General features: G+C 44.6%; 1 protein-coding gene across 1 annotated transcript in view; it reads right to left on the minus strand.

Annotated features, from left to right (window-relative positions):
- The window catches only part of LOC311144522 (polypeptide N-acetylgalactosaminyltransferase 9), a gene marked incomplete at both ends in the record, with an annotated part of 102,060 nt that extends 75,915 nt beyond the window's left edge, over positions 1-26,145 (minus strand). The window contains 2 exons of the mRNA XM_084180548.1: positions 9,759-9,942; positions 25,905-26,145. Coding sequence (XP_084036674.1) covers positions 9,759-9,942; positions 25,905-26,145 — 425 coding nt within the window. The remainder of the gene's footprint in view (positions 1-9,758; positions 9,943-25,904) is intronic.
- Positions 26,146-26,385: the final 240 nt, after the last annotated feature.

Here is a 26,385-nt window from a genome sequence, read left to right on the forward strand (position 1 = left end):
ATCTAGAGGTAAAGCTGGTCACACTGAAACTGATTCCTATGGCAACCACCGGTACACATGATCATCTTGTAAACCATCCCCCACCAGCATCCTAATTATTTTTCAACTGCAAATCTCTTTACGCTTCCCTTGCTTGTTGTTCTCAACAGTGCTGTGTTTTTTCATCTTCAATTTTTCTGGCGTAATCTGGTGATAATGAGGTACTAGTTATAATGAGATGTTTACATTTTAGAAATTGTCTCAAGTTTAGTTGAAATTAAATGTTTATGAGGCGGTGTTGGTAAAACCGTATCACAACAAATTGATTCAAACTTAAATTGACTTGGAGTTATATTATTTAATATTTTCTCTCTAATGGGCTCCTTCATGTTCACTCTCTTGCTCTGAGTAGATGAGAGCAGAGTGCACAAACAAAAATATTCCTTTAATAACATGCACTCTGCAGTCTACACACCACCTCTATGCTCATCCAGCCTGGCCTCAGAGCCATACGAAGCATACTAGGCGTATTTTCCTGCACCTCCAAGACATTTAATATGTACTAATGGTCTAGTTACTTTAGACAGAAACAAAAGCAGGGAGGTTGGTCGGGGAGGATGGGTGTGCATATACCACGACTCCCTAGCAATCCAAAGGTTGTGTGTTCGAGTCGCGTCGGGGGATATTTTAGCTAACCCTACCCCTAACCCTTATTCTAACCTTTCACCTAACCTGCTACGTCAACCTTTGTCATTAGTTCTCCTAACCACCAACGTAAATTCTCCCCGTATGTCACGCCCTGGCTCTGGGGACTCTGTTATGTTGAGCCAGGGTGTGTAGAGTCTATGTTATGTGTTTCTATGTTGGCCGGGGTGGTTCTCAATCAGAGGCAACGTGAATAAGCTGTTGCTTGTTGTCTCTGATTGGGAACCATACTTAGGTAGTCGTTTGGCATTTGTGTGGGGTGGTATCTTGTTCCGTGTTGGTTTGTGTATGTACCCAAGGACTTCACGTATCGTTTTGTTGTTTTTGTTCGTGTGGTGAAATATAAATAATAAGTATGTTCGCATTCCACGCTGCGCATTGGTCCAATCCTTTCGACGATCGTGACACCGTAATTCTCCTTTGTTGTTCCAATGCAATAAGCAGACTGGTCTCAGAGAAAGACGTATAATATAATATATATGCCAATACTTGTAATAAGTAACATCATCCAATTCGTATGCTATTGCACGACCAGGTAAGAAGTATGATACTATACGTCCTCTAATTAGTTTGATATTGTACGCCCGCTATTCCATTCATAATGTAAACTAATGTAATGTAATATATCATACAACATGGAGGGATCAAATGTATGTATAAAATCCTACAAATTGCCCTGAGACCAGGTTGGCTTAATAGGTGAGATAACTGGGCATCCTGGCTCTGTGCATTCTGGCATTTGAAATGCTGACGTTGAAAAGCATGAGTTCAGGTGTAGTGACACGTAAAAGCGGCGTTCGCATTGAGTCAGCGTTGTGGGCCTAGTGACAGCGGGGTTGTCCGGGAGGGAATGTGTGTATGTGTGTGAGTTCATGTGTGTGTGTGTGTGTGCACCAGATGGAAGTCAGCATGGCTGCGTCCTGTCCTCTCTACCGATTGAAGCTTGCGGGGATTGTGCATTCAGTCAGCGCTACCAATGACGTCTCAATGCACCAGAGTCCTGTGTGTGTGTGTGTGTGTGTGTGTGTGTGTGTGTGTGTGTGTGTGTGTGTGTGTGTGTGTGTGTGTGACCTGCATTAACTGTTTCTCACCCCACAGCAATGGGAAATGACAGGAGTGAAATTGACAATGATATGGAGAGGAGAGACTGTCAGGGTGTTTATACATGGTAAATTATACAGTTAAATGATCTGATACATTGCATTATATTATACAGTTAAATGAGAATCTGAAGCTGTTGTCTAAATAGGTCATACTATAAACCAGGGGATCCCAAACATTTTTGGCCCGAGACCCCATTTTGATATTAAAAAATGTGTGACCCCACCATGTAAAAAAAGTGATGTAATGAAAGGCCAATGCTAACTTTTTTCATTGGGGCTACAACAGTCTATTACAAATCAGTCTGACAGTAGTTTTGACAGTATTTCAATCTGAAGTAACTATGGTTTGAAGTGACTGAAATCCATCAGAAAGTTATTGGGAAGTTCAGAAGATCAGGCAATAATTTTGTATGATTTTCTTTGTAGAAAAGAACATCATCATTGATGATGTTCTTATTCCCCCAGTCTGATTTAGTGTCTGCTCTTGTCCACTCCGTTCTAATTAAGCTTGTGGGCATTGTAGAGGGAAACAGAAGACACATACAGTTGAAGTCAGAAGTTTACATTTACATTTTAGTCATTTAGCAGACGCTCTTATCCAGAGCGACTTACAGTTAGTGCATACATTACTATTTTTTTTTTACGTATTTATTTATTTATTTTTTATTTTATTTTTTACCCCCCGTGGGAATCGAACCCACAACCCTGGCGTTGCAAACGCCATGCTCTACGAACTGAGCTACATCCCCTGCCGGCCATTCCCTCCCCTACCCTAGACCAATTGTGCGCCGCCCCATGGGTCTCCCGGTCACGGCCAGCTACGACAGAGCCTGGATTCGAACCAGTATCTCTAGTGGCACAGCTAGCACTGCGATGCAGTGCCTTAGACCACTGCGCCACTCGGGAGTACATACACTTAGGTTGGAGTAATTAAAACTCGTTTTTCAACCACTCCACAAATATCTTGTTAACAAACTATAGTTTTGGCAAGTCGGTTAGGACATCTACTTTGTGCATGACACAAGTAATTTTTCCAACAATTGGTTACAGACAGATTATTTCACTTATAATTCACTGTATCACAATTCCAGTGGGTCAGAAGTTTACATACACTAAGTTGACTGTGCCTTTAAACAGCTTGGAAAATTCCAGAAAATGATGTCATGGCTTTAGAAGCTTCTGATAGGCTAATTGACATCATTTGAGTCAATTGGAGGTGTTCCTGTGGATGTATTTCAAGGCCTACCTTCAAACTAAGTGACACTTTGCTTGACATCATGGGAAAATCAAAAGAAATTAGCCAAGACCTCAGAAAACAAATTGTAGATCTCCACAAGTCTGGTTCATCATTGGGAGCAATTTCCAAACGCCTGAAGGTATCACGTTCATCTGTACAAACAATAGTACGCAAGTATAAACACCATGGGACCACGCAGCCGTCATACCGCTCAGGAAGGAGATGCGTTCTGTCTCCTAGAGATGAACGTACTTTGGTGCGAAAAGTGCAAATCAATCCCAGAACAACCGCAAAGGACCTTGTGAAGATTCTGGAGGAAACAGGTACAAATGTATCTATATCCACAGTAAAACAAGTCCTATATCGACATAACCTGAAAGGCCGCTCAGCAAGGAAGAAGACACTGCTCCAAAACCGCCATAAAAAAGCCAGACTATGGGTTGCAACTGCACATGGGGACAAAGATCGTACTTTTTGGAGAAATGTCCTCTGGTCTGATGAAACAAAAATAGAACTGTTTGGCCATAATGACCATTGTTATGTTTGGAGGAAAAAGGGCGAGGCTTGAAAGCCGAAGAACACCTTCCCAACCGTGAAGCACGGGGGTGGCAGCATCATGCTGTGCGGGTGCTTTGCTGCAGGAGGGACTGGTGCACTTCACAAAATAGATGGCATCATGAGGAAGGCAAATTATGTGGATATATTGAAGCAACATCTCAAGACAGGAATTTAAAGCTTGGTCGCAAATGGGTCTTCCAAATGGACAATGACCCCAAGCATACTTCCAAAGTTGTGGCAAAATGGCTTAAGGACAACAAAGTCAAGGTATTGGAATGGCCATCACAAAGCCCTGACCTCAATTTTGTGGGCAGAACTGAAAAAGCGTGTGCGAGCAAGGAGGCCTTCAAACCTGACTCAGTTACACCAGCTCTGTCAGGAGGAACGGGCCAAAATTCACCCAATTTATGGTGGGAAGCTTGTGGAAGGCTACCCGAAATGTTTGACCCAAGTTAAACAATTTAAAGACAATGCTACCAAATACTAATTGAGTGTATGTAAACTTCTGACCAACTGGGAATGTGATGAAAGAAATAAAAGCTGAAATAAATAATTCTCTCTACAATTATTCTGACATTTCATATTCTTAAAATAAAGTGGTGATCCTAACTGACGTAAAACAGGGAATTTTTACTAGGATTAAATGTCAGGAATTGTGAAAAACTGAGTTTAAATGTATTTGGCTAAGGTGTATGTAAACTTCCGACTTCAACTGTACATGCTCTTGGGAGTCTTATCTTTCAGTGATGGGGTCATAATATTTTGCAGCTTAAACCGTTCAAAAGATAGAGCCACATTTGTAGGAAGAAAACAGAAACCTCTGTTTTTTACAACCACATCTAGCGGCTGCCGGAGGTTACTTACGTAACTCCGGTTCTATGAACCAAGCACATTTGTAAAAAAATATTTCAGAGTTTCTCTCGCGACCCCATTTTCAAATTAGGCAACCCCTCTTGGGGTCGTGACCCCTAGTTTGGGAAATGCTGCTATAAATGTATGTATTATTCCCAGCATATGAGCCTCTTCAAGTTCAAAGTGAACTATCAAATTACTACAGTGAAATTATATTATATTCTGGAGTTGTGTGAGCTCTGACAGGAAAATATTTGAAAAATTGAATTAGTTATACAGTATATTAGAAGTCTCCTAGTGTTCTGTTTCTATTGTTCTATGAAATATACAGAATGCTTAATGTTCCCTCTCAGTAATAGCAGATAGGACTGTTTTAATTTATATGTTGAAATCCTTCCAAATGGATTCCTTTTCTCTCCCTTTTCTTTTATTCTACTGCCTCTTTCAATCAGCCATGCAGGCATTATAAACACAAAGCCATATCTGGCAGCGAATACAGGTGAATCTTTGTGCAATGGTTTTCCTTAAGTGGGGACACAGCCACAAGCTGACAACCATGCCAAATCGAATGATGTATGTTTTATTTGGGCTTAGTTCGATTTTTCATGGCTAGTTGTTAGCCAGCGTATGTTTAATAGTTTCCATAATAATGAAAGACAGAAGGAGCCGGGGGCAAGGCACCAGATCACTTCAGTTGAGTTGTGTCTATGGCCAAATTCAATGTCGAGGTTGTTAAGTGATATTGTAGTTCCAATGCCCTAGTTACTGAATCCAATTTAGGACATCGTTCAACCTTAAATGTGTACCTGTCTGCAGGAACGGGGAGGCTTGTAGGTCCATAACAGGATGAGCGATCGACTCATCTGTTTGTAATGAAACTAAGCTCACTGGCAGGCTCTCATAATTTGACCTGGAACGAGCTGTGATAGAAACAGAGCGGCAGATTAAGACTTATTCCCATCACACTCCCTCCTCGGCCTGCAACGCTGTGCTGGCCGGCCCGTCTGGTTTTCACAGCCAAGTTATTCGCTATGAAATGTCACATTAACCTGAGATAACCTGTGTTGCACAGGAAATGTGAAAGCAACTCTCCCCCCTATAGAAAAGTCTGTTCTCAGAAAGACAATTGTTTGCCTTGTCTTTTCGCTGCCCTGTTGAGGAGAACGCTGCAGCCCGTCTGGTGTTCAACCTTCCCAAGTTCTCTCATGTCACCCCGCTCCTCCGCACACTCCACTGGCTTCCAGTTGAAGCTCGCATCTACTACAAAACCATGGTGCTTGCCTACGGAGCTGTGAGGGGAACGGCACCTCCTTACCTTCAGACTCTGATCAGACCCTACACCCAAACGAGGGCACTACGTTCATCCACCTCTGGCCTGCTAGCCCCCCTACCTCTACGGAAGCACAGTTCCCGCTCAGCCCAGTCAAAGCTATTCGCTGCTCTGGCACCCCAATGGTGGAACAAGCTCCCCCACGATGCCAGGACAGCGGAGTCACTGACCACCTTCCGGAGAAACTTGAAACCCTACCTCTTTAAGGAATACCTGGAATAGTATAACAGTAATCCTTCTTGTCCCACTGGCTATCCTAAGTTGAATGCACCAATTTGTAAGTCGCTCTGGATAGGAGCGTCTGCTAAATGACTTAAATGTAAATGTAAAAAAAAACTCAGTTTTCGGGGGAGAAACATTCAAGCTGAAAGCATTTTACTTACCATTGACCACCACGGTGACCTTGCGATCCCATTCCCAGGTATCAGAGGCTTAAGAAATGAGGTAGCGCACATCTGCGTGCCCTTCCTGTTGATTTATAGTCTAGTGATAGTCTCCAGGTCACAGATACTGAAGAACGACATGTCTTTGGGGAACCAACCACAACATCGGTTGCACTGCTTCGACAAATTTACCAACATTGATCTCAGTGAATATTGGAGCAATATTGTGACATGTCTTGATTACAATTGATTACAGATTATATCGTTTAATTGAAATAGAAAATATTGTCTCATCTGGCCTGGTCAGGGGGTAAAGAGGCGCAACAGAGAGCTAACAGCAAGGAAAATATCATTTTCATATTGCTGTGAGGTATTGGCTAGAAATGTTTTTCATTTTCTTTCTCATTCAGATGCTATTCTTTTCTGCCCTCTGTGAAGCTCAGGTGCTAGCTAGTGCATCATGGTCCCGTGTGGCTCAGTTGGTAGAGTATGGCACTTGCAACGCCAGGGTTGTGGGTTTGATTCCCACAGGGGGACCAGTACAAATGAAAATGTATGCACCATCCTTCTTTAAGACTTACTATTGAAGCGTTGTGCTACAGGCCACCCAGCAGCTCCTGGTTGGGATAATAAAGCCTCCAGTTAACTTCCTCTGGATCACCATTAGAAAATGTCACAGCTGGAAGGATTGCCAACATAAAGCTCAGACCACTGAAAAGGGATAATAGGTTTTGTCCCTGGAAATGGTCCCTCTTGACAAATCCTAATTTGACCATGAGCTGTTAGTGGGATGTAATTAATATGAATAGATCAGTGGTAGGTCTTAAAATCCTACAAAAGGAGAACTAGATCATATCATATACAGAGACAGAGGGGATGAGGAGTGAGGATGTAGAGATCATCCCCCCCCAGCCTCCATGTGGTCATCAAACACCTCTCTGCTCAATGAGTCCTGTGCAATTACGGTATTAGACCAGAGGTGTCTTGCGTCACAGTATCCTACCGACCCCAATCCTATACTGTGTTGGCTCAGGTATTTTCTTTTCACATTGTCCTTTCCAGCAATGTTTCATAAACCAAGGTGGATGCATAAGCAGGCCAATACAATACAGATCTGCTTGGCTTGGCTCAGTAGTGTGGAAATGGTATCAGTGTATTGAAGGTGTGTCTTACATTGCTTCCGCACAGCTCAATTCAGTCCAATCTGCAATGCCATACACTAACATAATATGAAAATAGCCCTAACCCATGTTTTGATTACAATCAAAGTACTTGTCTTGTTTCGCTCATTAGACATCTTGCTACTTGTCTAATTAACTACCCCAACAAGGTCGTTTAAGGTACAGGAACAATGTTTGTTTTAATTTAATTCCAGCCATGGTCCAATATTATGCAGCACAGTAAGACACAAATATGTTTAGCTAAACATATTGATTTCCTTTGCATATGAGGCTCACTGTATCTCCATCAAACAGTGTGTCTACAGTATGGCTATTATGAACCGCTTTGCTTTTGGGAGGGTTTCACCCTCTGGAAAGATCTGTTTACATCTCAATTCAGGCTATCTTGCTTAGCATAGGTTTGTTAACGAAAGCATGAACAATTGTGTTTGAAATAGAGGCAGGTCGTTCAGTACTAATGTCAGGACAGACACACACATACATGCACACCATTGCACACACACACATATACACACACGCACACACAAACACACGTACACACACACACACACACACAGACACACACACACACACGACACACAGCCACACAGCATGGAACTGCATTTATCAATATTTCCACAGGGTATACATAATGTAAAGCCGAGTGTCAAACACAGGAATGACTGCATGATTATCTATCACGAGAGCGTAAACAACCTCATGGAGATAACCGGTTTAGCCAAACCGCTAACACTGACCTTCTTTAGGCGTTATCAAACCGCTAACAATGACTTCCTGTAGACATTATCAAACCGCTAACACTGACTTCCTGTAGACATTATTAAACCACTAACACAGACTTCCTGTAGACATGATCAAACCACTAACACTGACTTTCTGTGGACATGATCAAACCGCTAACACTGACTTTCTGTGGACATTATCAAACCGCTAACACTGACTTCCTGTAGACATTATCAAACCACTAACATTGACTTCCTGTAGACATTATCAAACCACTAACACTGACATTCTATGGACATTATCAAACCGCTAACACTGACATCCTGTGGACATTATCTAACCACTAACACTGACTTCTTGTAGACATCAAACCGCTAACACTGACTTCCAGTAGACATTATTAAACCACTAACACAGTCATCCTGTAGACATTATCAAACCGCTAACACTGACTTTCTGTGGACATTATCAAACCGCTAACACTGACTTCTTGTAGACATCAAACCGCTAACACTCACTTCCTGTAGACATTATCAAACCGCTAACACTGACTTCCTGTAGACATTATCAAACCACTAACATTGAGTTCCTGTAGACATTATCAAACCGCTAACACTGACATCCTGTGGACATTATCTAACCACTAACACTGACTTCTTGTAGACATCAAACCGCTAACACTGACTTCCAGCAGACATTATTAAACCACTAACACAGTCATCCTGTAGACATTATCAAACCGCTAACACTGACTTTCTGTGGACATTATCAAACCGCTAACACTGACTTCTTGTAGACATTATCAAACCGCTAACACTCACTTCCTGTAGACATTATCAAACCGCTAACATTGACTTCCTGTAGACATTATCAAACCGCTAACACTGACTTCTTGTAGACATTATCAAACTGCTAACACTGACTTCCTGTCGACATTATCCTCCTCATAAAGAACCATTTCCTAAAATCCTATTTTCCACCAAGCAGTTTTCAGCTGGTATAATTAATGAGTAACTTGTCTTCTCACTCTTTCTCTCTCCTTTCATCGATTTTTCAGCATGAAAGAAAGGGAGAGGGTAGAACAAAGCGGTGTGGATGAAATGAATTGTTATCGCTGGTAAAGCCCAAAGAAGGCTTAGGCCGTCAGATTTCCTCCCTGAGTCTCTCTCTCTCTGTATGTCTGTTTTTATTCTCTGACATAGGCTAATCTAAACACCAGTGGCAGGCCTTATTATCCGCTCACAGTCATTGTATCAGAGATGTAGTCCCACATTCTAAATATGAAATTCATTTAAAAAAGACCATCAATATTCCCACTGGGGTATCCACGGTCTCTTTCATAAGAAATACTGCTGGACTTTATTGCATTATTAACTAGCCTGCCGCCCCACTATCAACATCATCTCTGGCTGTCTGGCACAATGCATTTTCATGTAAGGATTACTCGTCTCATGCAATTTCCTTTGTATGCTGCCGGCCCAGTTTGTGCTTTGAGCTGCCCTGGATGCTGATGCAGCCTGCAGTTGCCTAGCTAGGGAGACAAACCTAACCTGCACTATTTACTTTATTGAAACTCTGTTGTCTGTTTCACTCAGTTTGCTCCTCGATTCATGCACCTTGGTTAGAGAGAGACATAGCAACAGTATTATTTTTTCTTAGCACGAATAAATAAATAAAACATAAATAAATTAATAAAATGAAACCTACTTTTTGGGTCTGTAGTCGGGGATGCTGCGGTCCAGGGAGATGCGGTCACTGAGCTGGGCGTTGTAGCCATAGTCCTCGTACTTCCCCTCCCCGTCAACATGGCTGTCGTCCCCCAGAGTGGCAGCTGCTCCTCCCTGGCCCAGACCCCCAGGCCCCTCCACCAGCCCCATGGGCTTAGCCAGGCCTGCAGAACACACACACACACGCACGCAGACATGAATGTACACACACACGCGCATACGCACACACGCAACACAACATACACACACACACACACACACACACACACACACACACACAGGGAGACAGAGACAGACCGAGAGACAGACAATGGTAGGTGAGAGGAGAGGCCATGCAGAGGGACAGCTGATTGACATTCATGGGCTGTGAGGATCATAGGGAGTGGCAGCCCTTAGACGAGGCAGGGCTCTTCTGTAGGGCATCATTACTCTGTCTGTCTATGGAGGTGCTGCAAATACCAACCTGGACGTGGATTTCTCAAGGTGACAGAGCAGAGCAAGGAACAGAGAAGAAGCAGAGGTAGTGCAAGACATAGAGATACATACAGTATAATGTTTCGATTAAATTTTTTATGGCACAAGTATTAAATTAGAGATTCTTTCTTAAAACTACATTCTTGGTTAAGGGCTTTCACTATTGTATTCGGCGCATGTGACAAATAACATTTGATTTGATCTTGACCGGCTGCATCACCGCTTTGTATGGCAACTGCTCGGCATCCGACCGCAAGACGCTACGGAGAGTAGTGTGTACGGCCCAGTACATCACTGGGGGCGAACTCCCGCCATTCAGGATCTTTATACAGGGCGGTGTCAGAGGAAGGCCCTAAAAAATGTCAAAGACTCCAGCCACCCAAGTCATAGACTGCTCTCTCTGCTACCGCACGGCAAGCGGTACCGGAGCACCAAGTCTGGGACCAAATGGCACCTGAACAGCTTCTACCCCCAAGCCATAAGACTGCTGAACAGTTAATCAAATGGCTGCACGGACAATTTACATTGACAATTTGCACTGACTCCCTTTCACTGGCTCTATGCACACTCACTAGACTCTACCCACACACTCATACTACACTGACACTCCAACACACACACACACACACACAACCACACACACACACACTACATACACTCACACACACAAAAACATACACATGCATATTGACGCCACACACACACACACACACACACACACACACACACACTTATACAGTGCCGTTAGAAAGTATTCACACCCCTTGACTTTTTCCACATTTTGTTGTGTTACAGCCTGAATTTAAAAGTGATTACATTTTTAAAAATGTCACTGGGCTACACAAAATACCCCATAATGTCAAAGTGGAATTATGTTTTCCAAAATATTTACAAATTAATAAAAAATGAAAAGCTGAAAGTCTTCAACTCCTTTTTTATGGCAAGCCTAAATAAGTTCAGGATTAAACATTGGCTTAACAACCTACATAATAAGTTGCATGGACTCACTCTGTGTGCAATTATAGTGTTTAACATGATTTTTGAATGACTACCTCATCTCTGTACCTCACACATACAATTATCTGTAAGGTCCCTCAGTTGAGCAGTGAATTTCAAACACCGATTCAATCACAAAGATCAGGGAGGTTTTCCAATGCCTCTCAAAGAAGGGTACCTATTGGTAGATGGGTAAAAATAAAAAAGCAGACATTGAATAACTCTTTGAGCATGGTGATGTTGTTAATTACACTTTGGATGGTGTATCAATACACCCAGTCACTACAAAGATACAGTCGTCCTTCCTAACTCAGTTGCCGGAGAGGAAGGAAACTGCTCAGGGATTTCACCATGAGGCCAATGGTGCACTTTAAAACAGTTACAGAGTTTAATGGCTTTGATAGGAGAAAACTGAGGATGGATCAACAACATTGTAGTTACTCCACAATACTAACCTAACTGACAGAGTGAAAAGAAGGAAGCCTGTACAGAATAAAAATATTGCAACAAGGCAAAAGATTTGGCAAAGCAATTAACCTTTTGTGACCAATGAAATGTGATTTGATTTGAACTGGAACGGGAACTGACAGGGATACTACTGGCCACTAAAGTGGTTCTCTAGACTGCTATAATTCCCTTCAGAGGAAGGGGTCAACTGGGTAAATAATTCAAAATCTATCAACAAACAAATAGAGCTTTTCTACTACATACATTTTGTTTTTTATCCCTGTACTACACAGCTGATTCAAATAACCAACTCATCATCAGGCTTTGATTATTTGAATCAGCTGTGTAGTGCTAGGGCAAAAAACTAAACGTGTACCCAGGGGCGGCCCCTGGACCGAGTTTGGGATACCCATCACTAGGTGACTGTAAGTCATCAGACATCAGAAATAAATCTGTCTGTGAAGTTCCCCGCAATTGTAACTGACATCCGATATAATGTCTCAGACTTATATCACCCTCACGCTCTTATTAAAATGACACAGTACAATGAACAAATTCCCCCTTTTAAAAGGGGAGAGGAATGTGTACAATGGGTTATCAAAAATTCAATTTTCAGAGATCAGCAGTCTCATCAAATAAATGCTCTTTCAAGTTTTCAGTCTTCAAACACAGATAGTGATATTGTGCTGGTAACTCTCCAGACCGACATCAAAGTCTGGGTCTTAATTCAACATTTGGCTTGTATTTGTATTCCTGGCTCTTTCTTTTTTTACCTTTCACCTTGTCTGTTTAAGTATGGAGTGAGTCTCATTGCTTTTTCTCTCGTCTGGATATTTTAGCCTCTGCTGCACCTTATCTAGGTATGACGTCTCATAGCTTTTCTGGTTTGGATATTTAAACTCTGCTGCACAGTGACATTACAGGGGCTTAATTTGATATTCCTGTCATACTTCCAGATTGGTCTCCACAGGAAAACCATGTCTCCTCTTCTCAACAGATGGACAGAAACAGCAAGTAAACAGCGCATACTAATGAAGATCTAGGGTGACACATTCCCCCATTCCCCCAAAAGCCATTGCAAGAAATGTTTTTTGGGGAGGACTTAAATTCTTTGAGGTTCTGGGAGATTTGCCATTGGAGCTGAACAGTTGGCAGTTGCAAACTGTCACCTCCCACGAGAGGGATCACATCAGGGGCAATGCAGTGGTGTCATCTGACACCCTGGGTGGGGCTAACTAGCGTTTTGGAACCAGTCTGAATCCCAATCGCCCGCTCTCATGACATTGAGGCAATCTAAGAAGCAACTGAAAGTGAAATCTGGAGTGCCTCTCTCTCTGCGTGAGACTCGGAAACAGCCTAGCATCCCTGCAGTTTTGTTTTCCGCGGCCCTTGTTATTTTGCTCCCCTCACTACCCACTTCTTCTGGCTGGCTGAAGCAAATTCTGGCTGGCTGAAGCAAATTCCATTACAGGAGAAGCGGATGCACTCACAGAAGTCTGTCTGCTACTGCTGTGGAGGAGAGTGGAAGAGAGGTATTTTAAAATAGGCCTCGTGCGACTGACGAGTTTTAAACCTGGGTCTCTTACACGTCAGAAGAGCACATTAGCCCACTATGCTAAAGCCTAGGCAGTGGCCCAGGAACCCAATGCTACTCTACGCCTCAAGCAATGTGACTCATCATGTGAGTGTGGTTCAGAGGACTGGTTTGACCCTGTGTTGTTTTGACCCTTTATTGAGCAGCAACAGCAAACAGAACCGGCACAGGGATTTATAGAAGTGGTGACTGGACAGTTTATGGGGGTTTGGAGCTGCCTTTGTTGTGCTGCTGCTGATACATTTGTGCTTTGATACCTCAGAGGATCATTTGTTGTAGCAACAATTTCTCACTCTGTTGCTGATTCATCTTTTCATGTTTCTCATGTTCTTTTTATGGAGGCTGAATATTCTGTTGCTTGGAACTTAATAATGAAAATAGAGGGGGAAAAGAAAGCTTTCGTTTTTGTTGTTAAGCTTTTGATGAAAACCAACAACTCCGCCACAAAGATGTATACTTACTTGACCCCCTAGAGTCGATGTCCACACCTGTTCGGAAATGCAATTAGCATAATAGCCATCAAAATCTGTATGTTCAAGCTAGAGACTTCTGGGTTTTTGCAAGGGCTGCGTCTCAATCCACCACGTCGATATCAGCCTTCTGCATCTGCGGTTGAAGACGGCAGAGCTACAGTGGTGTTTGTCAGACCATGAGACATCCCGAAAATCGATCTTCTCACAAAAATGTCTGTAGAGTCCAAACCGTTTGGACTAATATGACCCCACCATGGAAAGATGGGACTCTCACAAACACGAACGAGATCTCCGTTTTGCTCTACGACGCCCACAAGCTTTACGGGGATCGTGAGGATGTCACCCGTGACTGTGATATAAAAAAATCATGAAAATGAATAGGTATTTTTGGGACCAGGGTTACACTGACTCTGGGGACTCGTATTTGTTGAGTCAGGGTGTGTATTTTCTGTGTGGTATGTTCTATGTTGTATTTTCTAGGTTTAGATCTAGATCGTCTAGATCTATGTTGGCCGGTGTGGTTCCCAATCAGAGGTAGCTGTCGCTCGTTGTCTCTGATTGGGGACCATACTTAGGCAGCCTATTGGCACTAGTGGGTTGTGGGATCTTGTTCCGTGTGAGGTATGCTGTTTGTCTACCTTGGACTTCACGTTTCGTTTCATTTGTTGTTTTGTCGGTTGTTTATTCATATAAATAAACATGTATGCATATCACGCTGCACCTTGGTCCGTCCCGTCTGTAAACGAACGTGACACATGTAGCCTTTTATCTTTTTAGTTTGGTTCCTGATGCTTTCCTATATCTCTCAGAAGCATTTCAGACACCTCAAACCATAACTCTTTTGATTTATTTTTGGACTTTCTTTTTTGCCATGTATAAATGCTTTATTCAATGTGTTTCTATGGACTAATAGCAGGCCAAATTCAATGTTTCATCAAATTTTTGTTTTTGGGGGATATCTACAGGGGTGCTAAAATTCAAAATCAAATTGCTAAATGACCATACTAAAACAATTCCATATGTTAGCTTAGTAGATATTGCCATTGAAATATTAAATTAAATTGTGTTTTATTACAAACCACTCTGGATCGGTAAAGTAGATATTGTTAAGTGTGTAAAGCGACTTGAAATATTTAATTAGACAAAGCTCAAGCCATTTAATATAATTCACATTCTAGGCACAATCTAACATAGAATGATTGCATTCACTAAAACCCATGAATAGTTTGAGTCATTTTCTACAACAATGAGTGACAATTATGACACAAGCGAGGAAAACTATTAGGGCAAATGGCGATGGCATATGCTCCAGCTACCACAGTGTTCTGCCAGTCCTGTGAATATCAGTGCACCTCTAAGCCACATCATGTTACTGTACTGTAATGTTGGCCAGACTGCTTGGGCCATTGGGTTGGACCTGTATGCAATGAGCTTAAACATTCACTCGTTCAGTCAAGGCAGACAACAGGCCTACCATATTGTAGTTATGTGACTATAAATCACAATACATCTGGGGGAAAAAATCAAGGATACATGGTTTTTCCAGGACACTGACGACAGACTTGTTAGATTGTTAAATTTATCGGCGATAAGACACTTTTGAAGGACTTTTCGTGTCTGGGGTAAAACTGTACACTGCTTATTCACTATGTCAAAGTCACCTAAAAGAGCTTCAAGCTTTTTAGCCTAACCAGAAGCATCTCTAGAGATGTGTTTGATACTATCCTATTGTGTTGATTCATGTTGTATCACTGATACATCCACAACACATTATCCTCTACTTCCTCTAGTTTCATTCTTCAAACTGCACATTAGCAAAACACCTTAATTATCCCACAATGAAGTAATTACAGGGAAACATCTGGTTGTTCCACTGCAAACACACAGGCGCTATTTCCAGTATGAAGAGGTTAGCAGCACACTATGGGGAGATGAAGGGCTGTGTGCCAAATGACACACTATTCCCTATATTGCACTACTTTTGACCAGAGCGTTATGGTCAAAAGTAGTGGACTTTATAGGGAATAGGGTGTCATTTGGGACGCATGATGATGTACTGTTCCAACGCCCTCAGATGGACAGATTTGTTTCTGTGCAGATATGGGGACGAGAAAGGCTTGCTACCATCAAACATCAATCTGGGTGCACTATGTCCAAGTGCATATCCATCTCCACGCTCAGTCGCTCACCTCAGAATCCATTTTTATAGAGGCGCCCACAACAGGATGCATTATAGCGTCATAACAGTGATAAATAATGTAACAACCTTCAAAACATTTCTGATTTGGGCTTATGAGATAGATTTTCTAACTAAAAGACACCTCCATTTTGTGAATGATTTAAAGGGAGAGTGGAGTTATGGGTGTCAAAAGTGATGCTGAGATGTTATAAATATTGATGTCTTGGATGTGGTTGAGTGATCTGTTGTTCAAGAAGAGGAAAATAACTACCCGTAGTTGGTTTTAAAAACTAAAATGTGGGCGATCCATAAAACATTGGCAACAAGGGAAATGCATAACGCATAAAGCATAATGCATAAAGCCATGATTTGCTGCTCATGACAGAAAAAAGGCAAGCTAATGGGTCATCAGGATTTAGAGGGGTTACTTGTATTTGTAAATTGTCAGAGTGATACTGTATATCGAGACCCAATGAGTCGTCATAACAATCCAAGCTTGCATGGTAACACATGCAAAGGACTGAAAGAAGAAAGTGCTGTTTCAAAAGAAGAAGTGCACAAACAGCACCATTTAGCAATTCTAAGGCAAAAATACTTTACAGTCTACATACAGTACAGTATATCTGTCTATAAATCATGAAATATGGCAGTTTCCTAACGCAAATTAAATATTTTCACATGGACCTAACCTCTCATTTAGGAGGGTGAGGACAGATTCATGTCAGGGCTTTGTAGGGAATCATCAAATTAAAGTTTTGAAATAATCACAGGAATGAAATTGCTGGAGTGTTCGACCACCATATGAAATCTCTAGCTCTTCACAAAGTGTTATTATCTTGTAGCTAGAATGCAGATTGTCAGATGAGGCATTGAATACATTACAGAGATTCAGATTCCTAAAAGCTGGAACTGAATAGATTCTCATCAGTTACTGAAAATGTTTGGTAGATGATTCCTCATCTACATATCATTACTGGAAAATATATTCCATCACAGGCTCCATTCCCCCACTCTGTGGGCTGTCCAATATAAAATTATACTCACACTTTGATGAATACCATTAAGGTACGGATTGAAGCATCAAGTGTGTATGGGGTATGAGGTGATGAGAAATCATTTAATTTCTAATTCCTCGTCAGGAGCTCTCTTTCCAAGCTTTACCATATAAACAACATTTCTTTCTGCAGCATTATTGGGAATTATAAATACGAGTCATATCTACTGCTGCAGCTGGACCGTCCTAAGCGGATGCTGCCATGCCATCTAATCACCTCTGCTCACTCAGGATGAAAGCAGGACTCAGTGACATGCATCACTGATGACAAACACTCGGCCCTGCTCAGCTCAACCTGTCTCTTTAAGGACAACAATGAGCCGGAGGCTGTGACACACTGCAGGGTCACTCAGTCAGAGGACAGAGAGGTGAGCTGGGGAGAACAGTGCATGAATGACAGGGCATTAATCTTGGGAGAAAGTAAAGTATCAACTGCATGCTATTTTTTGCTTGACTTCTTCATTGTGACATGATTCTATTAGGTTGACGCTGATGTGAACTGTATATTAAAGGTCCAGCAAGGTGGAAGGTTGCTGTTTGGCACAGATCTAGGAAGGTGGAAGGTTGCTGTTTGGCACAGATCTAGGATCAGTCAAATCCTAACTGTGACCTTTGGGGGGGGGGGGGGGGTAGGTATAAAATATTAATGTCTTGATGATTATTGGTAAACAATTATACTTGTTTTTAAAATTGTAGCCCAAAACATGAATACGTAGATCAGAGAGGATCTGTCGGTGAATCTTAAGTTGCACTGAGCGGAAGTAGAGATCTGGCACTTTTAATGCACTGCTTAGGTCACAACACTGTCCTATAAGCCTGTTAACAGGAAGCTTAAACCCAGATAGATGATTATCCAGTAGAGGATAGTGCCTCTTCAGCAGAGGAGAGGAGAGTTGCTGATGACCCTAGCCTCTTGTCAGTTATTTCCATACTGAATTGCAGAGTTACAGATAACACACTTTACTGTTGTTCTGGTGAGGAATGACCTCATGGAAATATTAGATAGTATTATATTAGATTGCTCCTGTAATTGCTTCCCAAATGACACACCATTCCCTATACTGTAACACTAGAAAAAAGGGTTCCAATGAGTTCTTCGGCTGTCCCCATAGGATAACCCTTTTTTGTTCCAGGTAGAACCCTTTTTGGTTCCATGTAGAACCATTTTGGGTTCCATGTAGAACCCACTGTGGAACGGGTTCTACATGGAACCCAAAAGGGTTCTACCTGGAACCAAAAGAGTTCTACCAGGAACCAAAAAGGGTTCTTCAAAGGGTTCTCTTATGGGGACAGCCAAAGATTCCTTTTGGGTTCTAGATAGTACTTTTTTTTCTAAGAGTGTAGTGCACTGCTACTGGCCCTGTGTGTCCTGGTCAAAAGTAGTGCACTATAGCTAGGATGTAGGGTGCCATTTCGGATGCCAGTGAAACGGCCACTGCAACCAAACTGACTGGTTCATGAATTTTGATACAGCGGGTACACAACTTATCCTTTTAGAACCTGCCTCTATGGAAAGGATTTTATGTTAACCTTTTAACCTTGACGTTTACCGACTTGTCAGCAGCAGAAGCTGGCTTTTGTTGACTTCGCCTAAATAGGGAGATTGAGGGAATTATACTTTGTCATTAAATGCATACACTATTTCAAACAAATCAGTGATGGCATATGCTGCTTGTCATATGATTGGTATAGGATTTGTATATATTATTGATTACATAAAATGTCAAATGTAAACATGGATGATTCTTACTGTAATTGTGGAATTGACTGAATGCTAAATAGTGATGCATGCTCAATATTCTCTACAATGGTTAAAGGACATTAGCTGTCTCAAATTAAATGTTAGACTTTTCAGTCTGTGGATCTCTCATGTTTCATGAGAGAGTAGGACCATAATGAGAGATGTTCTTTTTAGTGATATCCAATTGGTAGTTACAGTCTTGTCCCATCGCTGCAACTCCCCTACGGACTCGGGAGAGGTGAAGGTCGAGAGCTATGCGTCCCCCGAAACACGACCCTGCCAAGCCGCACTGCTTTTTGACACACTGCTCGCTTAACCCGGAAGCCAGCCGCACCAATGTGTCGGAGGTAACACTGTCAAGCTGGCAACCGAGGTCAGCTTGCAGGCACCCGGCCTGCCACAAGGAGTCGCTAGAGCACGATGGGACAAGGAAATCCCGGCCAGCCAAACCCTCCCCTAACCCGGACAATTGTGTGCCGCCTCATGGGTCTCCCAGTCATAGCCAGATGTGACACAGCCTGGGATCAAACCCAGGTCTGTGGTGACGCCTCAAGCACTAGCGATGCAGTGCCTTAGACCGCTGCGCCACTCGGGAGACCGAATTATTTTTAACATGATTTATAGGATGATGTTTTGCCAGACTGTCACGACTTCCGCCGAGGCTGCCTCCCCTCCTTGTTCGGGCAGGTTTCGGCGTTCGTCGTCACCGGCTTACTAGCTGCTGCCGATCCATTTATCATCACTCCACTTGTCTTGTCTAATTAATCACACACACCTGGTCCTTATCCCCAATTAGTCATTGTATAAGTGTTCCCTCTGCTTCCTTGTCTGTGTGGGTGATTGTTTGTAGTGAGCTGTGTGTAGTTCGGTTGAGCTAACCTTACCTTGTTGTTGCCAGGGTAGATATTTCCCCTGTGCCTGAGTTTTTTTGTCGCATGCTTGCGCAACTGTTTATCGACGGAATAAACTCTTTGGATGCGTATTACTCTCCTGCGCCTGACTCCTTCTATCACACGCATCACAGAATCACCCACCCGCTATGGAGTCAGCGGGAGAAGAGCGCATGCCTGGAGTCGTGGCACGGGTCCAGGAGCACTCCACGATGCTGGCCAGCTTGGGGGAAGCGATGGATCGGGTTCTTCAGGTCGTCCCATGCCTGGAGAGGAGAACCTGGCCAACCGGATCCAGCCACCTACACCCCAGCACCAGGAGGGATCCAGATATCCCGACCACGGGCGTTTGAGGGGACAGCGGCGCTGTGTCAGGGATTCCTCCTCCAATTGGAGCTTTACTTCGCCAGCATCAGGCCGGCACCATTGGAGCGGGAGAGGGTGTCCGTCCTCATTTCCTGCCTCTGTGGGAAAGCCCTGGAGTGGGCCAACGCGGTGTGGAACGAAGGAGGAGCCGCGTTGGAGGACTACAGGGAGTTCGCTCGCCTCTTTCGGACGGTATTCGGGTGAGCGACTGGTCCACCTGAGGCAGGAGACGAGGACCACGCAGGACTTCGCGTTGGAGTTCCGGACGCTGGCAGCGGGGTCCGGGTGGAACGAGCGGGCCCTGATCGACCATTTCCGGTGCCATCTGCGGGAGGACGTCCGACGGGAGCTAGCCTCCCGGGACACCATGTTGTCCTTCGATAAACTGGTGGACATAGCCATTCGGTTGGACAACCTGCTGGCACCCAGAGGACGTCCTGGTAGGGGTCTGTCCGTTTCCACCCCGGAAGACTCGGACCTCGAGCCGATGGAGCTGGGTGGAGCCGCCGGCCGAGAGAGCGGAGGAGGACAGTGACAGTGCCACTCTGGTGGCACGAAGGGACAATCCACCACACGTCGTATTCAACGTTATTTTGGGCCTGGAGGCGGCAGGCAGGGCACTCACGCATCACCCCAGGTACACCCACACTTGTTCAGAGCCCTCTGTTGCGCACTGAACCGTACCTATTCACTTTTCCGATCACATGGTAGTTCCCCAGTGTAAGGCACTAGTCGATTCAGGCACAGCTGGGAACTTTATGGATAGGGCATTCGCACGCCGTCAAGGCATTTCATTGGTTCCCCTCTCCAGTCCACGTCCCCTCAGAGCACTCGATAGTCGACCATTAGGGTCCGGATTTCACTATACCAGTCACCATGATCACCCAGGAGAATCATTTTGAGCAGGTGATTTTTTCGATAATTGAATCTACTGCTTTCCCTGTGATATTAGGTATCCCTTGGTTAGCACTCCACAACCCCACCTTCTCATGGCCGCAGAGGGCTCTCACGGGGTGGTCGCGTGAGTGTCAGGGTAGGTGTCTAGATGTTTCCGTTGGTGCAACCACAGTGGAAAGTCCAGATAGTACCTCCACCGTGCGCATTCCCCCCGAATACCGTGATCTGGCGCAAGCGTTCTCTAAAACGCAGGCGACTAAGTTATCACCTCACCGGGCGGGGGATTGCGCGATAAACCTCAGGGTAGACGCTGTACCTCCCAGGAGTCATATATACCCCCTGTCACAGGCGGAAACGGTGGCTATGGAGACATATGTCCCTGTGTCAGGGGTATATACAGTGCTATGAAAAAGTATTTGCCCCCTTTCTAATTTTCTCTACTTTTGCATATTTGTGATACTGAATGTTATCAGATCTTCAACCAAAACCTAATATTAGATAAAGGGAACATAAGTGGCCAAATAACACAACAATTACATATTTATTTCATAAACAAAGTTATGCAACATCCAATTCCCCTGTGTGAAAAAGTAATTGCCCCCTTACACTCAAACACTGCATTCCACAGTAAGAACATCATACCAAAGGTCAAGCATGGTGGTGGTGGTGTGATGGTTTGGGGATGCTTTGCTGCCTGAGGACCTGGACGACTTGCCTTAATAGAAGGAACCATGAATTCTGCTCTGTATCAGAGAATTCTACAGGAGAATGTCAGACCATCCGTCTGTGAGCTGAAGCTGAAGCGCAGCTGGGTCATGCAGCAAGACAATGATCCAAAACACACAATTAAGTCTACATGAAAATGGCTAAAAAGCAACAAATTGGAAGTTTTGGAATGGCCTAGTCAAATTCCAGACCTAATCCCAATTGATATGTTGTGGCAGGACTTGAAACAAGCAGTTCATGCTTGAAAACTCACACGTCACTGAGTTAAAGCAGTCCTGCATGGAAGAGTGGGCCAAAATTCCTCCACAGCGACGTGAGAGACTGATCAACAACTACAGGAAGCATTTGGTTGGAGTCATTGCAGCTAAAGGTGGCACAACCAGTTATTGAGTGTAAGGGGGCAATTACTTTTTCACACAGGGGAATTGGGTGTTGCATACTTTGTTTATGAAATAAATATGTAATTGTTGTGTTATTTGTTCACTTATGTTCCCTTTATCTAATATTAGGTTTTGGTTGAAGATCTGATAACATTCAGTATCACAAATATGCAAAAGTAGAGAAATTAGAAAGGGGGCAAATACTTTTTCATAGCACTGTATGTCCCTCCACTTCACCCGCCTCCTCGAGTTTCTTCTTTGTGAAGAAGAAGTACGGAGGTCTGCGCCCGTGCATTGATTATCGACCACTGAACAGGGAGACGATAAGATTTAGTTATCCTCTCCCCCTCATTCCTTCAGTGATTGAATCAATGCATGGGGCACGCTTCTTCACCAAATTAGATCTCAGGAGTGCATACAACCTGGTGTGTATCCGAGAGGGAGATGAGTGGAAGACAGCATTCAGCACAACCACGGGGCATTATGAATACCTGGTGATGCCCTATGGTTTAATGAATGCTCCCTCAGTTTTCCAGTCCTTTGTGAACGAGGTGTTTTGGGACATGCTTGGTCGCAGTGTAGTGGTCTACATCGATGACATCCTGGTGTATTCCACTACGCGTGCCGAGCATGTGTCCCTGGTTCGCAAGGTGTGGCCCAACTGTTGGAAAATGACTTTTATACTAAGGCAGAGAAGTGTATGTTTTTCCAGCAGACCGTCTCCTTCCTTGGATACCGCATTTCCACCTCAGGTGTTGAGATGGAGGGAGATCTCATTTCAGCCGTGCGTAATTGGCCGATTCCAACCATGGTTAAGGAGGTGCAGTGTTTCCTTGGCTTTACCAACTACTATCAGAGGTTTATCCGGGGCTTTGGCAAGGTCGCAGCTCCCATTACCTCCCTGTTGAAGAGTGGGACGTCCCGGCTCTGCTGGTCTGCTGACGCTGACCTGGCCTTCAGCAAACTGCGGGGTCTGTTCACCTTAGCCACAGTACTGGCCCACCCCGATTAATCACTACCGTTCGTAGTGGAGGTGGATGCGTCCGAGGTTGGGATAGGAGCTGTCCTGTCTCAACGCTCGGGTACGCCACCCAAGATCCGCCCCTGTGCGTTCTTCTCGAAGAAGCTCAGCCCGGCGGAGCAGAACTACGGCGTTGGTGATCGGGAGCTGTTGGCTGTTGTCCGAGCCTTGACCGTGTGGAGGCATTGGCTCGAGGGGGCAAAACACCCTTTCCTCGTCTGAACAGACCACCGTAACCTGGAGTACATCCGGGCAACGAGGAGGCTGAATCCTCGCCAGGCCAGGTGGGCTCTATTCTTCACCTGGTTTGATTTTACATTGTCATACATTCCGGGTACGAAGAACGTGAAGGCAGATGCACTGTCCCGGCTGTATGACACAGAGGAGAGGCCCAGAGACAACACCCCCATACTCCCGGCCTCCTGCATTGTGGTGCCGGTAGTATGGGCGATGGACGTGGATATAGAGCGGGCATTACGCAAAGATCCATCTCCACCGCAGTGTCCAGCTGGGCTGCAGTACGTGCCTACTCTTATCCGTGATCGTCTGATCTTCTGGGCACACATGTCACCTTCCTCTGGTCACCCAGGTATCAGTCGTATAGTGCGCTGCCTGAGCGGAAAGTACTGGTGGCCTACCTTGGCTAAGGACGGGAATGTGTACGTCTCCTCCTGTTCGGTGTGCGCCCAGAGTAAGGCACCTAGGCAACTCCCAGCAGGTAAGCTACAACTGTTACCAGTTCCACAACGACCATGGTCTCACCTTAGCATTGATTTTCTGACTGATCTTCCCCTCTCCCAAGGTAACACCACCATCCTGGTCGTTGTGGACCGCTTCTCAAAGTCCTGCCGCCTCCTTCCTCTGCCCGGTCTCCCCATGGCCCTGCAGACTGCGGAGGCCCTGTTTACTCATGTCTTCCGGCACTACGGGGTACCAGAGGATATAGTGTCTGACCGAGGTCCCCAGTTCACGTCCAAGGTCTGGAAGGCGTTCATGGAATGTCTGGGGGTCTTGGTCAGCCTGACCTCTGGGTTCCACCCCAAGAGTAATGGGCAGGTGGAACGGGTAAATCAGGACGTGGGTAGGTTCCTGCGGTCCTACTGCCAGGACCGGCCAGGAGATTGGTCGGTGTTCTTGCCATGGGCAGAATATGCCCAAAACTCTCTCCGCCACTCCTCCACTAACCTAACGCCTTTCCAGTGTGTTCTAGGTTACCAACCGGTTCTGGCACCGTGGCACCAGAGCCAGACCAAGGCTCCTGCGGTAGATGACTGGTTTCGGCGTGCGGAGGAGACGTGGGACGCTGCCTACGTTCACCTCCAACGCGCCGTGCGTCGTCAGAAGGCCAACGCTGACCGCCACTGCAGTGAGGCCCCCGTCTTTGTACCGGCGGATCCGCCTGCCCTGCCGGAAGCTAAGCCCGCGGTTTGTGGGGCCGTTCAAAGTCCTGAGGAGAGTCAACGAGGTCACATATAGGTTATTACTTCCCCCTGATTACCGTATTAACCACTCGTTTCATGTGTCTCTCCTCAGGCCGGTGGAGGCTGGTCCGCTCCAGGAGGTCCCGCCACCTCCTCTGGACATCGAGGGGGCCCCGGCGTACTCGGTCCGTTCCATCCTGGATTCGAGGCGTCGGGTGGGGGGGCCTTCAGTACCTCGTGGAGTGGGAGGGGTACGGTCCGGAGGAACGGTGCTGGGTCCCGGTGAGGGATATCCTCGATCCCTCCATGTTACGAGATTTCCACCGTCGCCATCCAGCTCGCCCTGCTCCGCATCCTCCTGGCCGTCCCCGAGGCCGGGGTCGGCGCGCGGCGGGGGTACTGTCACGACTTCCGCCGAGGCTGCCTCCCCTCCTTGTTCAGGCAGGTTTCGGCGTTCGTCGTCACTGGCTTACTAGCTGCTGCCGATCCATTTATCATCACTCCACTTGTCTTGTCTAATTAATCACACACACCTGGTCCTTATCCCCAATTAGTCATTGTATAAGTGTTCCCTATGCTTCCTCTTCTTTGTGGGTGATTGTTTGTAGTGAGCTGTGTGTCGCTCGGTTGAGCTAACCTTACCTTGTTGTTGCCAGGGTAGATATTTCCCCTATGCCTGAGTTTTGTTGTTGCATGCTTGCGCAACTGTTTATCGACGGAATAAACTCTTTGGATGCGTATTACTCTCCTGCGCCTGACTCCTTGTATCACACGCATCACACAGACCGACCAAACCTCCTTCAACATATTTCAGTGACTAAAGGTAACATAAAGAAAAACTATGTTTTTTAATTCGATTAGAGAACCATTTAATTTGACCTTCAGACAAGATTATTATATTGGGGCCAAGGGAATGACAAAAGCAGAACTCTGTAGCCAGAGCCAGGGTTTTCACCCCTATGGGATTCTCAATAATATTCAACTCCATGTGTCCAATACTAACTAGTATTGGCTGATGTTTTTTATTTCCGTTTTTGATAGGGATTAGACCAGGTTAAGTGCACAGATTAGGAACTGTAGCATTGATTTTACTTTTAAAAAACGTATTCACTTGTTGGCAATAGTTTGTGGCTCAATGAAGAGCCACCATTCATCACTGGATGACTCACTCTGCACACAATAACTGTACCATATAATCACTGATACTGTCTGAATGGCTGATATACCAGTTGCATATTTATCTTATTGTCTGTTGTCTGATCAAACACAATGAATTTGGAAAAGTAGGCTGTTTATAGTTATAAATAGGCTGTTTATAGTTGCTCTGTAGTAAAATGACAGTAATCCAGGATGTTTATAACTATACAGAGCTATGACTCCACAGTTAATAATACTGAAAATGAGAAATATCTCATACTTGAGTAAAAGATATATGCTCAATATGTTGAAAGTTACAATAATGCATACCGTTTAATTGGTTGTAGACAACGTCCTCCAGCCGCTCCAGCCTCTGAAGTATGGACTGCCTGTCCACCAAGTTGGAAACTTTGCCATTCCTGGCTCGCAGTCTCTGGTCTGATATCCTGCCGATCTGAATGAGTTCCTCAGAACGGTCCTGTATTCTGCAATATACCGAGAACAATATGATCCCCACAAAAACAAAAATGTTAACCGTGAGCAAAGTTTTTATTTTGCGTGCCACAGCCATGAACCCTAATAGAACAGTCGGGCAGAAGCCGTTAAGCCAAATAATAATGCATTTGGAGTACTTTAGCTACCCGTCGGCTGTATAGCAGTGAAAAGCAGATGCTTTCTGTGGAAGTCAACTTTGGGAGACCTGAAACAATGAGCTGTCCTTTCAGCACCACTGAGATCCCGGCGGTACGCTTCTCCAGGGCTGATGTGGGGGGGCTACTGTTGACATCCAAGCTTCGAGTCTCCCAGACTG

The sequence above is a fragment of the Coregonus lavaretus genome (genome assembly GCF_964263955.1).
Source record: "Coregonus lavaretus genome assembly, chromosome: 17".
In the NCBI taxonomy this organism is placed as follows: domain Eukaryota; kingdom Metazoa; phylum Chordata; class Actinopteri; order Salmoniformes; family Salmonidae; genus Coregonus; species Coregonus lavaretus.